At 46.2% G+C, this 17864-nt stretch overlaps 1 protein-coding gene and 1 pseudogene across 2 annotated transcripts in view; both read left to right on the top strand.

The window, feature by feature from the left end:
- The window catches only part of ZRANB3 (zinc finger RANBP2-type containing 3), a 132920-nt gene extending 123321 nt beyond the window's left edge, over nt 1-9599 (top strand). The window contains 5 exon segments of the mRNA XM_080917623.1: nt 276-418; nt 3013-3123; nt 3908-4298; nt 7738-7869; nt 9156-9599. Of these exon segments, the coding sequence (XP_080773749.1) occupies nt 276-418; nt 3013-3123; nt 3908-4298; nt 7738-7869; nt 9156-9254 (876 nt within the window). The 3' untranslated portion in view covers nt 9255-9599.
- A 4335-nt stretch (nt 9600-13934) lies between these two features.
- On the top strand, nt 13935-15115 carry LOC308421407 (WD repeat and SOCS box-containing protein 1-like; annotated as a pseudogene). Its single transcript has one exon. The product of its transcript is annotated as a WD repeat and SOCS box-containing protein 1-like (transcript).
- Nucleotides 15116-17864: the final 2749 nt, after the last annotated feature.

Here is a 17864-nt window from a genome sequence, read left to right as displayed (position 1 = left end):
GTCTATATCTTGTTCGGGTCTCTGAGAACACACTCTCACTGTTGGTGCCCGTGTGTTCCGAGCATATGCCAGGGTGGTGATGTGCCTTGAGGGACTCAGCACTGAACTGGACACAGGCAATTTAACATGGAAAACTATCAAGCCGAAGAAAGACTTAAACCAGAGGACTCAGCCTGTTTGAGGAATATAAGATCAGTTCTCTCGTGCTGTAAATACCTGGCTTTCAAAGGAGGCTGCATCAAGAGCTTAGTGCTTCATCCTTTCTTTTCTACCAGATTCTGAGGTTTGTCCGAGAGTGGAGTAGTCTATCCGCCATGAAGCAGAGGATTATCAGGAAAAGTGGGCAGCTGTTCCGCAGCCCAGTGCTGGCTTTGGAAGAGATCACAAAGCAACAAGCCAAGGAAAATAGTACTAGAAGGTAAGTCTTCTTTTCTTTGTGTCCTGTAGTATATCGTTTTCCGTAGCCGTTTCTGTAGGTCTGAGGCACCTCATGGACCAGGAATGAAACTTTGGTAAGTTAGGAGGAAACTATGCTGGGGATATAGTTTGTTGATAGAGTGCTTGCCTCTAGCATGTACAAAACTCAGGTTCCTTCATTGAATAAACCAGTCATAGACTTGTCCTTTTATCATTCTATCGCTTGGGCATCAGGAATTCAAGCCCAGCCTCAGCTATATGGGGAGTTCAGAGCTAGTCTGGGCAACATGAGGCCTTGTTTTAAGAGACGGAGTGAGAGGGAGGAAGAATTATACTTAAAATAGTAGTCAGGTCACTTTATAGCAGCATATAGTACCTGTAGTGAACAGGTTCTGGATGTCGCTCCTCTGGAATCCGGCACAGTAACGGAGAGGCCAGAAGCAGAGCTTAACACCTGCCACCTGCTAAGCAGCCTCAGGAAGTTACTACAGCTAGAGACCTTTTAGCGTCAGAGCATGCCCCGGACTCTATCTGCCCTGCAGTAGAAGAGTTGGTTCTGTTCCCAGGAGTGTAAAATAACTGTCGGGTCCATGGTTGGAGAATAAAGGTTAAGTCTCCTCTGCCGTCTTCACCAAGAGTTCATTTCTAATGTCCAGACTCTACATGGTGAGCACATGCGCTTCTCTCCCATGAGCCTCTGTGATCATAGCCCCGTTCTCTTAGCACAGGCTAAACAATACCAGGGGAAGTTGCCAGCTGCCCTGAAGCAGTGTTCCTTCTTTGGAGGGGATCACAGAGTACCAAACCTACCTACTTTACCTTCCTCCATTTGAGTTAGTAAATAGGGGATCACAGAGTGCCAAACCTACCTACTTTACCTTCCTCCATTTGAGTTAGTGAATAGGGGCCTAGAGAGATGGTTCAGTGGTTAAGGACACCTTCTGTTCTGGCAGAGGACCTGGGTTTGGTTCCCAGCACCCACATAATGGCATACAACCATCTGTAACTCCAGTTCAAGAGGATCTGGTTCCCTCCTCTGGCACCATGTTCCCAGAAGGGAAAGTAACTGTCCTAAGGCTCAGTTTTGCTCCTAAGGGTCACAATGTCTGAAGACATCACAGATTATCCAACTACAGAACATACCTAGGGTCCACCTTATTTAAAACCAGTCATGGGAATGGAAGGAGAAAAACTAATACAAAACTATCTGTATGGATTTGGAACATTTCTCATATTCAAAATCTATAGTTAGGAAAATGCTAAGCAATAAAGTCTACTTAAAGAAAACTAACTAAAAAGAATTTGCCCCTTTTTTCTACTTTTTATCATTTTTATTGGATATTCTCTATATTTACATTTCAGATGTTATCTCCTTCCCCCTCCCATCTTCTCCCCCACCTTACTTCCATGAAGATGCTCCCACTCCCACCTCAGAGCCTTAGCGTTCCCCTACACTGGGAAAACAAGCCTTCACTGGGTCTCTTCTCCTCCCATTCATGCCAGACAGTGCCATCCTCTGCTACATATACAACTGGAGCCATAGGACAAACATTTAATTGGGGCCAGCTTACAGCTCAGAGGTTTAGTCCAGTATCATCATGGCAGGAATTGTGACAGCATTCAGGTAGACAAGGTGTAGGAGAAGAAGCTGAGAGTTATACTTCTCAATCTGAAGGCAGCCAAGAGGAGGCTCTCTTACTCACTGGACAGAGCTTGAGCATAGGACCTCAAAGCCTACCTCCACAGTGACACACTTCCTCCAACCTCTAATAGTGCACATCCTATGGGCCAGACATATTCAAACTACCACACCCTGTATTGGTAAATAAAGTAGAAAGTGATCCAGCAGCCTACCTGCCTTAGATCTTTGGACTCTACAGGCACACTTACAAACATAAATGCATACACACACACAAAACGTCTCAACAACAAAAAAGACATATGTACTAAAGTTTGGGGGTCCTGAAAAAAAAATGACTAGATCCCCAACAGGATTATGATTCACCAGCTGCAGGCCTGCCTTATCTGAGCTGGGGCCTTGCACAGCTTCCAAGTAGTCAGCTTTAAATGACTGGGAATGACCAGGACCCGCAACCACTGAGTTGGTTTCTTGGTGAGTCTGGTCTCAGAGACCAGGCCTGATTTAGAGGTATCCCTGTCATAGTTGGTCCTCTCCCAGAGCAGGTCAGCGCCCTGGAGCCCACGATTATACCCATCATGGTGAGCCACTTTCCAAGCACACACTGATCTCCTTTTAAAAATGTCTGTCCTCTGATAGCATTTAATTCAGAAACTGGTTTTGTGGGCAACCTTTTTCCTTCTCTGTTTGCCATAATTGAGATTTGCCATAATCCTTTTGGCATTCATGAATGTCTGCCAACCACAATGAAATATTGGCAACTTGACACTAAGTATTAAAAGTATCACTTCTCCCCTTCCTCTTCCTAACTGGACTCTCTTCTACACCCATGCCTTCGTGTGTATGACCTAATGAATTTACTGAAGGTAGGGTTTACCAGTGGATACATTAAGCAGTGTGTGCCTCCCTGGAAACTCCTATATGAGATAAATATATTTAATATCTAATTGTTCTAGATACATCACTAAAGAAGATGTTGCCATGGCTTCCATGAAGAAGGTGAAAAATGACGGGGGCCACATCCGTCTCATCACCAAGGGGTCTATGACCCAGGACCCTTCTACGACGTAAGTGCCCCATAATACTCATAAATGGTAAAAAATGCTTCTTCAGATAGATGTACATGCCAATTTCTGTAATAATGGTCCCCATGGTGTAGCCACACTAGAGGTCACAGAACACAGTCAGAATCTAAGGACTTTTCAGCCCACGAATCATCATCGTAGACATTAGAGATGAGCAATACCCAAAGCCAGGACTCTGCCTGCCACAGCCTGGGTGACGATGTCAGGAGGCCTGAGCTTTATCTGCTAGCCTGGCAGTTCCGGCCACATCAAGCCAGTATGGTTGGAATTCTAACCAAGTGAACATGTGTCCTGTTGTATTTCATTTCTAATTTTTATCTATCAACTTGGAGTTTCCTGCAGAAGCCTGGTACTTAGTAAGGGTTCTGTTCTAATTCCTGTTTTCTCACTCTGACAGTTTCTTTCCCCATAAGGTAGCAAAAAGCAGAAAGAACCACAGTGCTCTGAGGCTGAGGAGGTATGTGGCCCGGCTAGGTGAGGAGCAGAGCAGCCACCGGCATTCTGGATAACTTTCGCCATAGTTGGAATGAGCATTTCATGCGTATTTCGTTGTTCAGCATCTGATGTCTGGATGTGTTTATTGGGGAAGTGCTTCTGTGGCTGGAAGAGGCTGCTTGTGTCCAATTAATTTTTCTGGTGTGGCTGAACTGTGTGGTACTGAGTACAGATATTTCACCTCCCACTGAACACCAGAGCTGAGACCTCTCTACAAAGCAAGGGCCTAGCATCATTATATATTACTACAAAGTATTTTGTTCAATTGTAGAAAGCTTGACAGAGCCTGTGTCCCACCGCTGAACCCCTGCCCAGCTGATCTCGCGGTTGAGCTATCCCCATCCAGAGGCTACATTCAGGCTGTGGACAAGGAAGGAAGGCCACTCTGCCTCCGCTGCCAGCGTCCCACCTGCCAGCCCGAGCAAGGATCCAAAGCCAGCGCCTGGGACTCCCGGTTCTGCTCCCTGAACTGTCAGGAGGAATTCTGGATCCGATCCAATAACAGTTACCTGAGAGCCCAGGTGTTTGCGACAGAACATGGTGTGTGTCAACTGTGTGGTGTGAATGCGCAGGAGCTCTTTCTGCGGATGAGAGATGCCCCAAAAAGTCAGAGGAAGACTCTTCTCGATTCTGCCTGGACTGAAAAACTCCCACTGGAACAGGTATGTAACCGCCGGATGTCCGGGCTGTGGTTCAGCCTGCAACCCCTGCTGACTGACTGCATAGTTTCTAACCTTGTTCAGAAGTGCGCAGGAGTAGAGAGAATACCAAAGTCACACACCATCACCACAGTTCTCAGTGCCATGGCGCTGTTGGCTTCCATGTGTCTCCAGCTTTCTTCAGTCAGTCAGCTCTCTCCCTATTACACACCTCATGAGCAAAGATAGCCTGCCTCTCCTCAGCCCCACTTTTGTCTTCCCTCCCTCCTTCCTCCCTCCTTTTTCCTCCCTCCCTCCCTCCCTTTTATCTTTCTTACCTTGCCTCTCTCTCATTCTTGTCCTCTCTCCTCCCCGTCTCCTTTCTCAACTTTTCCTTTACGTGTATAACCACAGTGCAAATGATGACAGCCAAGGGAATTACAATTCCTCCGTTATCCCAAGTGCGTGTTTGCTCTCTGGGATTGTCTCACTTATCCTGTTCACATTAGGATCAAACTGTGTCTTAATTGTGGTTGTTTTCTTCAGTCTCTAGCGCCCCCTCTCTTATTCCATTGATTTGGGAGAGAAAGAAAAATTCTCTGTCTCACTGTATCCACGGCTGATCTCTGACTTCTTTTCTGCCCTGACAGCTTTCTTAGTAATGGCTGTACGGTCTAGAGCTGCGCGTGCATTCTGATCTGTTTTAAGAAGAGATTAAGTGGTGTCCATGACTGCAAACACAGACACTGGGCAGCTCATACATCTGCTTCCAGTATGCTGGTGTATCAGGAGAGGGTGCAAGGGAGTGTCAGGTTACAGAGTCACCATGACCAAGGCAACTCTTATAAAGGAAAATATTTTATTGGAGCTGACCTACAGGTCAGAGGGTTTAGTCTGTCATCATCATGGTGGGAAGCATGGCAGCATACAAGCATGGTGCTGGAGGAGTTGAGAGTTCTACATTTGATCCACAGGCAGTAGAAGCAACTGTGTGCCACTCTGGGTATAGATTGAGCATATGAGACCTTAAGCCCTGCCCCCAATCCCCTCCCCCCATGACATACTTCCTCCAACAAGCCCCTACCTCCAGACCACCACAGGGAGTAACCCCCAAGTATAGCTTACAGTGAAAGGGCTGTGTGGTCGTCCCATTATAAAACTCGATTTTAATAAAGCAGTTCATGGCCAGGTATTGTTCCTGGCACTGCCGTCAGCATTCTCTCAGCTTCCCAAAGCCCAGGTGGATGTGTGATCTTAGGAAAACTATTTAGTTCCCAACTTAAAGAAAATGTTTCATTTCATGGTGTGCTTAATCAAAAAGGTCACCCAAGCAATCCCTGACCACAAATAGATTCAATGAGTCCCTGTCAGCGAAACAAGCTGTATATTTTTAGCCTAATGTAGTGGCACTTGCCTTTGGTTCCCGCACTCAGGAGGCAGAAGCAGGCAGGTCTCTGCAAGTTTGAAGCTATCCTTCTACAGAGTGTTCCAGGACAGCTAGGGCTACATAGTAAGCCCCTGACAGTCAATCAATCAATCAATCAATCAATCAACCAATCAATCAATAGCCAGGGATACATAATGAGCCCCTGACTATAAACAAATAAACATGCAGACAGACAAATAAAGCTATAATTTTAAAAATAAATTACATATTTTAATTTAACATGCTACATTATAATAGAATTAGCTAACAATCATTTATAGGAGATGAATTAGTATATCTCTTGGCAATAGAGAAATCCATTATATCTCTAATGGTATTCCTGAGATAGCCCTCTGCCTAGTTGATGAGGGACATACTGTACCCTTGAGAGGAATGTCAGCCAAGCTCCCATACTTCCTGGGCATTGCAGGCTTCCTGAAGATGTGCAGTGAAGTGACCCAAGGTCATCTGACAGTGACCTGCCTAGGACTGCAGCTGTCACAGGTTAGATGTTGCACCCAGGGAAGAGCAGGGTCTGTTGTGAGGCAAATTCAGCATGTTGAGAGCTGGCCCCCAGGGGGTCTGCTACATATAACCCAGGAACAACAAGAACTAGTCTTCTGGACCACTGAGCCTGTCAGTGAAAGCTGCTCAGAGGGAAAGGACTGGCTGCGAAAGCTCATCTGAGTGGGCTCTTTTCTAAGAACATGCCATTCAGAATGACATTTGCAGTTACCTCTAAAACTCAGTCTGTCTCTCCTAACAGAAAGCCCGAAGTGCAGCCGAGAAGAGATACTGGCAGGCAGTGACAGAGGTCATCGGATCAAGTTCCCTACCCCAGCTGGATGCCTGGGCACTACTCAGGGGTCACACCCTCTCAGTTTCCCATCCCAGAGCCCTGCATGCCTTCTTAAAACTGGAGATGCTTTCCATTCCAGCTTAGCTAGCGCCATTTACTGCATAGGTTGCCTTTTTTCCCAGGGGTCCACAGCTGTGTGGGTCTGTTTGGGGTCCTCTGCTGTGCTCCGTAGCTATGTGGATCTATTTTGTGTCTGTCACTTTGAGGTCCGGTATATGATGCCTCTGTTTCTTTCTGCTTTAGGGTTAAAATGGTCATGGCTTTCTGTGGCCAGCATTTGTGAAATTAACGCGAGTTTCTTTCTTATCCAAGACTAAGAAAATAAACAGTAGCTTCCACACTAATCCCTGACGTTTAAACAGCGTCTGTACTCCCAGCGTACACTGGCTTTACATCTCATTATAGCATAGGGCATCACTGGCTACATGAGTCACTAGACCAGACTAGATCCTGGCTGTTTTCAGTAGCTGTCTCTGAATATTTCAAATATGCAAGGTACAGAAGATTGTTGTGGAGATTTCATGCCATGCCAGTCCACCAACCTGCAGAACTGGTAAATAATAAATTCTGGTGAGCACTGGGGGTGGAACTCAGTTGGTAGAGAGCTTGCCTAGCCCACATGAAAGCCTGGGTTTCATCCCCAGCATACATAACCCTAGCATGGCGCCGCATGCTGTAACCCCAACACTAGGGAGGTCACCCTTGGTTACCTGACGGGTTTGGTCGAAGCCTGGGATATGAGAGCTCTTATCTGGAAAACAAAACATGGATGATACTGTTAACCCTACTGATATAGGGACAAATGCACTGCAGCCAACAATGAATGGTTACTTAATTATTAATATTGTGAATAAATATGTAAAGCAACTTAAAGGATCAAAAAGTTAAAAAGCCAGTTCCCTCCAGTCTGTTGGGAGCCTGGGTATCTTAAACTTGGTTTCATAAAGTTTTCAGAATATGGTAGGTAGCATGGGAAAAACTCTTTCAGACACTCATTTTATTGCTTTCGAATTGCTAACTTAGAGGCTTTTATTTCTCTTTAGCTTACAACCAAAGCTATAAAAAGCCATCCTAATGTGTTTCTCCCTGTGATTTGCTGTGTGAGGGGTTTCCCAGTGCACAGCCCAAGGTTCCCACAGCAGATCTGGAAAGTTGCTGATAGTGTGCTCTTACTGCAGCTAAATGAGATGCTGAGAAACCCCGGAGAAGGCCACTTCTGGCAGGTGGATCACATCAGGCCAGTGTATGAAGGAGGTGGACAGTGCTCCCTGGACAACCTGCAGACGCTTTGCACAGTGTGCCACAAGGAGGTCAGTGACACTCACACACACATGCCGTCTCAGGGTTTCTATTCCTACGCAAAACATCATGACCAAGAAGCAAGCTGGGGAGGAAAGGGTTTATTCAGCTTACACTTCCACATTGCTGTTCATCACCAGAGGAAGTCAGGACTGGAACTCAAGCAGGTCAGGAAGCAGGAGCTGATGATGAAGGGATGTTGCTTACTGGCTTGCTCCCCCTGGCTTGCTCAGCTTGCTTTCTTATAGAACCCAGGTCTACCAGCCCAGGGATGGCACCACCACAATGAGCTGGACCCTCCCTCCTTGATCACTAGTTGAGAAAATGCCTTACAGCTGGATCTCATGGAGGCATTTCCTCAACTGAGGCTCCTTTCTCTGTGGGAACTCCAGCTTGTGACAAGTTGACACAAAAACCAGCCAGTACACATGCCAATCCAAGCAGCCCTGGGGAGGTTGGTACTTGGGTTGTGAAGAATCTGAGGATGAGCATGTGCCCATCTGGGAGCAGAGTAAGGTGGGGCTTCTCTCATTCCTCCCAACACCTGGCTCTGAGGAACTCCGTAGTCACAAAGGCAAGAGAATGACTGTTACCCTCTGAGTCATTCTCTGGACTAAGAATGCGTCACCGTGGGTAGAACACTCACTCAACATGCATGAGGCCCTGGGTTCCATCCCAGCACCGCACAAACAGGGCCTGTTGAAGCATTTGGGAATTGGAGGCAGGAGGATTAAGAGTATTCTATCGGCTGGTTGTGGTAGTAGCAGCTGAGAGGCAGGTGGGGCTCTGAGCTCAAGGCCATCCCATGCTTTATCGTGGCTGTGGCACTGGCTACCTGAGCCTATAAACAATGTCACCAGTGAGAATCCCATCTTATCTGGGTTTATTTTTCGGAGTCTCATGAAAAATTTTATTTGGACTTAGCAGAAGAATCTGGTTCTGTTAAGTTTAATTTTCTACAGTGTCTTATGTGTTGAGTTGGGAATGAATTTTCTGAGCTGAACCCAGAAAACAAGAAGTGAACAGTTTTACTCAGTGAACACTATAAATTTTAAGATGTGCATAGGTACTTACATGCTGAGATTCATGCTTCTCCGAGTCCCCACATGTAGGATTCATGGTCTTATGGGTGGGGAGACATTCTTCACAAGAATGTTTTCTTATAACTGAGACCAGTAAATCTAGGATCTCAGGACAGCCCCTGTGGGTAAGCACTGCATGTGGATAATGTGCATCTTCCCAGACCCCAGCACGAAGCCTTCTCCCTACCCTGAGCTGTGTATTTCTTAACTCCTAGAAAACTACCCGGCAAGCCAAGGAAAGAAGTCAGGTGAGACGTCACTCTCTGGCAACAAAGCACGGGTCAGACATCACTCGGTTCCTGGTGAAGAAGTAAGGCAAGGCAGACGCAGAAGGCCTGCAGGTAGAAGGAGCTGTCAGGACTTAGCTTCGTGTCTATCTAATAATATTTTAAGAATGGAAAGTTTTTAATCAGAAGTCATAACTGAAACTTAGGTTTTTGCTAAGCACTCTTAGGGTTATATACTTGACAGAAACTGAGGGATGACGGGAAGTTTCTGGGGTCTTACTGACTCTCGAAGATTGTCAATTATGTTTCAGCAAGATTTTGCTCTGCTTTTTCCCCCAATCCACCTTAATCACTGCACTGCACACAGCGAGTGTGTGACAGATTTATCCCTCCACCTGACAGTTCCCTCTTGATGACTGTTGGTACTGGACTGTGTAGTATAAATGGACATTTTGGAGACAAGCCATCATCACTAAGGAATTCTGGGCAGACCATGGCCAGCCTGCTTCTTGTACAGAGCCTCCAGATCAAGGCATCCTTGTTTGATTTCTGGGCCAGTCGTCTTTACTGAAAAGATGTGTTTGTAAATAAATGTAAGCATGCATGGTGTCTGTGTAGAACTCGTGTGCTCTGGGTAACCGTGAGAACAAGGGAAGGCTCGGTTGTTAGTCTGCTTGCTTGTTTCCTCTCAAGGCTTGTTTGTTGTTTGTAATGATTACAGTCAGAACAGTTGTCGGAACAGTTGTCAGAACAGCCTTTGACTCCTGGTCCTCATTTCCTGGTTTAAAATCCTGGTAGTATTTTGTTTTGTTCTGTTCTTTAAATAAACCTTGGCTTTTTTTTTTTAAGGTTTTGTTTTTTAATTATGTGAATGTAGGAGGGCAGTGGGGGCGGGGTGTGCAGTTGCCTGCAGAGGGCAGAGGAATTATATCCCTCAGACCTGGTGTTATAGCACCCATGAGCCACTCAGCACAGGTACTACAAATTAAACTCGGATCCTCTGGAAGAGCAGCAGGCGTTCCTAACCACTGGACCATCTCTCCATCGCCAAATCCGATTTTATTAAGTTTATTTATGGTACCTCTTTTAAAAAGAAGGGTGACAGATGAATTGTGTTGGAGCACACCTTTAATCCCAGCACTCAGGAGGCAGAAGCAGATGGATCTCTGTGAATCTGAGGCCAGTCTGGTTCACAGAGTGAGTTCTAGGTCAGCCAGGGCTATGTGGTAAGACCCTGTCTCCACAATAACGTGACCGTGGGGTTGGGAGGTTGATGAGCTGCTGGTCACAGCATGAGAGCTTGGGTCTGAGCCACAGAACCTGTGTAAAAACCTAGGTGTGGTGGCAGGCCTGTGACCCCACCACTGAGTAGGCAGAAACAGAAGGATCCCTGGGGTTTCCTGACCTACGGACAGTCCAGGAAAGAGGTAAACTTCCGGTTTAGTGAGAGACTGTCTCAAAAATAAATAGCAAACTCGAACAATCCAGGAAGACACACACTGATAAGCTGATAGTGACATCTATCCCCCAAGTGCATGTTTTACACACACACACACACACACACACACACACACACAATCAGAAGGTTAAATGTTCTTCACCCACAATGGTAACATTGAGGAGATTCAGGACAGCAATGGATTGGAGAGATGGCTCAATGGAAAGAGCACGCGCCACACTTCAGAGCGCCAATGCTCGGGTCCCAGCACCCACATGGAAGCTTCCAACTTTCTGTGACTTAGATTCCAGGGGGTTCCATTCCCTCTTCTGGCCTCATACACTAGCACACCTTAAAAAAAAAAAAAATAGGGATAATGACTCGAAAGGGAGAAGCCATTCCTGCCACATCACCCGAAGAAAAAGTGACGATCAAAAGAACATCACTCAGATCCAAGGATGATTACATCCCCAGAGGTTCCCGTCTCCAGACACATTGGGTTACAAACCTGTGTAAAAGCTTAAGCATTTTACAGTTTTAGTAAGCAGCTAGTAATTTACACGTTGTTTTTAGAAGCCTTATGCATCATGAGCTTGCCTTGCAGAGTGTCAAGTCTATAACAGACCCACTGAGTGAGGTCAAGAGGAACTGTCTCCTGTAGAGGAGATCCGGTGCTGTGTGGCCTCTTTTCTGCTCTGCACACCTGGCTCTTTGCAGTTTTCCACCTCATTTCCAGTTAACAGTCATCAGGGGTCACAGGTAAGAAACTCAGACTCAGCTCCCCGCCCTCCCCTCCAGCATGAAGTGTGAGGAACAGCCTTCAGTCTAAGTAGGTCAGTCAGTGCAGCGGGAATTCTCAGAGTTCTTAGATGTCAGTTATGCCTGATTGTTTTCTAACAGGCCCCAGACCTCAGCACAACCGACTCCATGATGGAAATACCATTCAGGCTGTAAAACTCAGCACACAGACAGCACCGCCTGCCACAATGAAAACAAAGGCCTAATCTGTCCAAGTCCCTAGTTGTGGGAAAGTCCAAATGTGCTAACCTTGCTTTTGGGCTTCTGTAGTTCTGCTTCTGGCTAACTATTCTTGTTAACTGAGGAACACTGTCAACCCAGGACAGAATGTGTGTAGCCCTGGGTTCAGTGCCCAGTACTACAGTGGAGGAGAAAAGAAGATTTGTGTTTAGGCACTGGGAATATAGTTCCATTGGTAGAGAGAGAGCTTGCCTAGAAAGCACAAGGCCCTGGGTTCTATCCCTAGCACCACAAAAGCCAGGCATGGTCCAGCCAGTAATCCCAGCACTGGAGAGCTGGAGGCAGGAAGATCAAGAGTTTAAGGTCACCTTTGACTTCACAGTGCATTTGAGGCCATCCTGTAGTGCATGGTTCTCGGTTTCAAAGAGACACTAAGAAGAACAAGTGGAGGACCTGAGAAAGGACAGGGAGGCATAGAAGGGAGCACACCTGTGTGCGGAAGTGCATCGTGGGGGAAGAAGACACCTATATACGGTCGGTACAGACAGTGGGCTCCCAGAGACTGTGACATAGACCCAGGGGCTAGAAAGCAGATTTGGAGGAACTATTTCAAACTAGGAGAGCAAACATCCTGAGCAGGACAGTCACACACCCAAACCACTCATGCCTGAAAATCAACCATCAAACCAGACTGGGAATAACAGTTTATTCTCTGTGGTAATATTCACCGGCCTCTCGCTTTCTACCTTCTATCCTTTGAACTGGAAAACTGCAAGCTTGCCACTGGTGTGCCATGCCATTTGATTTCCTAACCAGAAGGAAAAAATGTCCCGGCTCACCTCTGGACGGTCAGCTGCTTTCTTCCGAGGAGGGTCTCTGCCACCAGCTATGGCATGCTCTCATTCAGGAGCAGCAAGAAATGTCACCATCTCCCATTGGTTTTCTGGGGTCTAGCCACTTCCTCTTCTGCCATCTGAACATTTAATCGGGGCTGGCTTACAGTCCAGAGGTTCAGTCCATTACCATGGCGGGAAGTATGGCAGCGTCCAGGCAGACATGGCGCTGGAGAAGGAGCTGGGAGTTCTACACCTTGGTCCACAAGCAGCAAAAGTGAGCAGGTTTGAGCTTCATAGACCTCAAAGCCCACCCCCTAGTGACAAGACTCCTCCAACAAAGCCACACTCATTCCAACAAGGCCACACCTTCTAAGAGTGCCACTCCCTTTGAGCCTCTGTGTTCATTTTCTTTCAAAGCACCAGAGCCAGCTTCTTGTCACTGTAACAACCTGAAGTAATCACCTCCTAAGCAGCAAGTGCTCTTGACCCACCTCTTAGTAGTTTCTACATTGAGATCACTTGGCCCCTTTGTTTTGGGACGCAGCATAGCCACACCATAGGATTGTGTGACAGAGCGAAACACCTCACCAAACAGTAATCACAAGGAAGAAGTGGCCAAAGTTCCACCAATCCCTTCAGTGCACACACCTCCAGTGACTCTAGGGACGGAAGCTGTGAAATGTTTGGCCCCTTAAATCAGGACAGTCACATCTATTGAACAAAGATCTCAGCATAGGCTTGGCTTTCCCCATAAATGTAGTCAAGAAAGATCTTCCATGGTAGCAAAGCTAGTAAGTGATCGGCGTAGATAAGTCAATCCTAGATGCCACACACTCCCTTTGGGCCTTTTTTTTTTTTAACTTACATTTCAAATGTTACCCCCTTTCCTCTTTTCCACCCAGAATCCCCCTATCCCATCCCCCTTCCCCTGCCTCTATGAGAGTACTCACCCACCCACTCCCTCCCATGGGTCTCTTATTCTTAGCTTCGGAGACAACTGCGGTGCCTCAAACATGTCCTACTACCTTTGCATGTCGACTCTCCATATATGTTCTAGTGGCTTCTGCTTTTGCATGTATCAGGAAATGCTTTCAAAGGCACATGGGAAACAGTTCTGCGCTGGTTGGTGTCCCTGTTTCAGAAACTGCAGTTGGTGCTCCAGGTAAGATAATTACAACTTTATCACTGCTCACGTTGGGCCCCATATGAGTTAGATCAAATTCCCAATGTTCAAGGCCGCTCTGGGATACATGAGACATTGTATCCGTAAAGGTGAGGGGTTGGGGTGTCTGATTTGGTGGCAGAAGCATTGGTGGGCTGTGTGAGTCTGTAAATAATCACACAAACATTCTGGCAATTTCCCCTGGGCAGCCAGCAGAACCCACAGTGGCCAGCCACGCTCTCTGTTCAGTTCCCAGACCCAGGAAAGACTGAGCCCATGTCACACCCCTCAGTCTCGAGTCCCTTCTCTGTCCCGTTCGAATGCAGTTCCCAGAATCAGACGGTGCCCCATAGATGGCTAGCTTTCCCCCAAGGGTCAACGAGAAAGAGATCACGAGATCACGAACTACAGAACTTTCAGCTCCAGCAGCTCATTTCGATGAGAAATGTGGTGAAAACTAGACAGTTGCTTCTGCTCCAGATGGTTTGTATTTTGCCTGGTCACAGGGATATCGAATAGTGAAGCTTGTCCCATGGTCCCAGTGCCTCAAGAACTTCTTTTGCATGGTTCCAAGAAGGTTACCAATTCAGGCTGTCTAAAATTGGCAAGACAAATAGTAATGGTGGTCAAAACCTGGTGAACACATTACAGACTGAAGACATAGTCTGGAGTCTTGCTTTCGGGTCTTCAGTTCCAGAAAAACAAGAGTCGTTGTGTTAACAGAATAGCATCGGTTCAGATTTGGACAGGATCAGCTACTCCTGTAAACTCCTGTTTACGGGGTTAAACAATAGTCGCATCAGAATCTGTGATATATATACAGGACAACTCCTCCTTAATTTGGTAGACTTCACTTTTGCTCCAGATGGGAGCTAGTTCCTTGTGTCAGCTTCAAGAGACAAAACTCTTAGTGTGGGACCTGAAAGATGATGGGAATATCGAAGTATCTCGGGGACATCAGAATCGGGTGCACAGCTGTGCGTTTTCTTTCGGCTGTTGTATGCTGTGTTCAGTTAAGTAGTTTTCCTTTGGACTACGGATAAATACACCGTGATAAGGAGACTGGGAGGGCTGGTGACTTTTCTCCTGATGGAGCATTACTAGCTGCTGCATCTTATGATCCTCGTGTGTATGTCTGGGATCCACACAGTGGGGACATTCTGGAGTTGGGGCACCTGTCTCTCCCACCTGCTCCAGCATTTGCTGGAGGAGCAAATGGCCCCTGGGTAAGAGCTGTGCCTTTCAGTCACGGACTGCAGTTGCCAGTCGTGCTGATGATAAATTGGTGGGGTTCCGGAGCAATGACGATGATTGTCCTCTGAGCCACGGTCTTTGCTGTGCCTTTTCTACTGATGGCAGTATTTTAGCGCTAGGACACATGATGGGAGTGTGTATTTTTGGGGGCCACTCCAAGGCAAGTCCCTAGACTTCGACTTTTATGTCTTATATCAATCCAAAGAGTGATGCCCACCAAGATGTCCAGAAACTGCCTGTTCCTCCTGAGATGCTGGAGTTTCTCTCCCACCTGGTTTAGAAAGAGGACTGGCTTTCCTGAGAGAACTCCTTCACAGAACACGCCAAGCTTCACCAGCGCAAGCAACTGTTCTTGAAGGCTTGTAAGATTTATTTAATTAGACCATCACTTGATTCCATTAGTTGGACTTTTAAAGCATTATTTATAGGCCATAGGAAAAATATTTCTGAACATGTCATGTAATTTTTTAAGATTAACTGTGAAAGCATATATGTATGTATTTAGACATGAGCTGCTGTGTATTGAATAGGCCCTTTAGTTTGCTCTCAGTTCTGACCTGTGTATGTTGGGCTAGTAGAGCCATGATGTGTGTATGTGCTGTTTGTTGGAGCGAACTCAGTGGAATTTTTGTTCTTTTTATTTTGTGGGGGAGGGCACTGAGTTTGGACGATGCTGAATAAAACAGAAATGCCTCGTTGGAAATGGAGTTGGTCGGATGGGTGGTGTGAAGCTGACTGGAGAGACAGGGTTAGTCTGTGAAAAAGATTTTCCAAAAGAATGGTGTCTGGGAGTTTGAATGTGACCTTTAAAAAAAGAGCCAAGAAAAAAGATAAAAAGATAGCTAGAAAAAGGTTGGCTTTTGTAGGCCTTGATTTTGGAAAGCAGCTACTTAGCCGTCAGAGTAAAGTATTATGTATTCATGTCAGCCTGAAAACTACATCTACTGTATTATTGCGGAATATTTTGTTAATACGAAGGGACAATTATTTGAAGACCATGGGTTTTGTTTTTTAACATATTTTGTTTCTGGAGAGGATGATATTGGTGACTTACCAAGGTGAAACAATACACAATATGTCTGCTTTAGCTTTTTATTTATCTCATCTGCAGATGTTGTGGATGTATGCATTGTGTAAAATGCTTGCTTTGTATCTTTGTTGTGTTTTTTAATTAAAGGACATAAAAAGGTGAGGGGTTGGAGGATGGGGTGGGGTGGCTCAGTGGTTAAAATGCTTGTTCATTTTATATACAGCGCACAGTGAACATGACCTCCTACCTCCAATTCAGCCCCAGAAGGGCAAGACAGGAGACCCCTAGAGCAAGCTGGCCAACAAAACTAGACTTATCTTCCACCTCTGAGAGACCCCGTTGTGAATACGGTAGACCAGCAATCAAGGATGATTCCAAACATCAACTTTGGGTCTCCATACACATACAACCACCCCATGGAACATGTATACACACACACACACATACACACACAGAGACATAGACACAGACACGTGTGTGCACACGGATGCACGCACTCACAGTCAAATATTTCCTCTCATACAGATCACAGTCCTGGATGAGAGTCTCTTCCGTTGATCATGTGCTCAGTGGGCTGTTGGGTTCACAGGTCAGTCTTGGTTTCTGCACCTCTCCCCAGGTAAGCTGGTCTACAATTGTCCCTCTTCACAGTATTGACACCATCACCAGGTTGGAAACTGAGCAGATCTGAAGCAAAAGGGTGTCTGGTGATAGACATGGACCCCCAGCCCCACCGCCCCGTCTGGCAGGCAGGGGTAAGTGTTCTTTGGAGTTGGGTCTTTATACTGAGGTTGAGGGGCCATCTTGGTCTGGCCAACAAAAGCTGTAGATGTCTGGGTCACACAGAATCTGAATGGGGAGCTGAAGGGACAGGACTGATCTGTAGAGAGACCTCAGACATGAGTCTCAGAGTTTGGGGAATAGCTCAGCAGCCTGAGGTTTTAAAGTTGTTACCGTCCGATTCAGTGCCAGAGCCATTTTTAAGTTAAACTTGGATGGCATGGATGTGGTTCTCACCAAAGGGGAATCTTCTCACTGCCTGATGACTGCAACAGGCTACCAGACACTGTCTGAGGAGGAAGTCGGCCACTTCCGTGTGACATGTGGATGCTGTCCCGACTGAAATACTGAACTACTGAGCAACGGTCCAAGTCACCTGAGCCAGAAAATCATCTCATGGTGTTCGAAGGATGCTGAACCATCTTTATGTTAGAGCCAGGGATATGAGAGGGAACAGAAGGAGTGTGCCGGAAGTGTGAAGCACACTGTAAGCAGTCAGCTGAGCAGTTGTGTTAGGTGCTGTGCAGAGTCCATGTCTAGACAGGGCTACTTGACTGGATTCCTCCTCTCACTGGTTTCATTCTGAGTCTCACAGTGCTTTTTGTCATTATTAAGTGTCTTTTTTGTTTGTTTGTTTGTTGGTATGAGGTGGGTTTTTTTTTTTTTTTTTTTTTTTTTTTGGTGTTTTTTTGTTTTGTTTTGTTTTGAGACAGGATCTTGCTATATATAGTGCAGACTGGCCTCAATCCAGCAATCCTCCTGCTCCAGCCTCCTGCTCATGAGGATTACAGGTGTGAGCCATCTTGGCCTCATCCGTTTTTCCAAGTGCTGTGAACCCGTTTCTGGTACAGGGAATTTCCAGATTTGCAGTTTGAATTGGTTGGACAGATTTTCTCCTTTGATGTTGCTAAGCAACTTCATGTCACCTGTGGATCCATGGCCTCTGGTGACATGATGCCATGCAAGGCTGCTTTCCCCTCAGCAAGCCTCATTTGTTGTATTAGTTTTGTGGGTTTTTTTTAAAAAAGATTTATTTATTTTATGTATGTGAGTATACTGTAGCTGTCTTCAGACACACCAGAAAAGGGCATCATATCCCATTACAGACAGTTGTGAGCCACATGTGGTTGCTGGGACTTGAACTCAGGACCTCTAGAAGAGCAGTCAGAGGTCTTAACTCTTAACTGCTGAGCCATCTCTCCAGCCCTAGTTTCGTATT

The sequence above is a fragment of the Micromys minutus genome (genome assembly GCF_963924665.1).
Source record: "Micromys minutus genome assembly, chromosome: 6".
Classification (NCBI taxonomy): domain Eukaryota; kingdom Metazoa; phylum Chordata; class Mammalia; order Rodentia; family Muridae; genus Micromys; species Micromys minutus.
The sequence above is the reverse complement of the archived record's forward strand: the minus strand, read 5'-3'. Positions and strand labels throughout refer to the sequence as shown.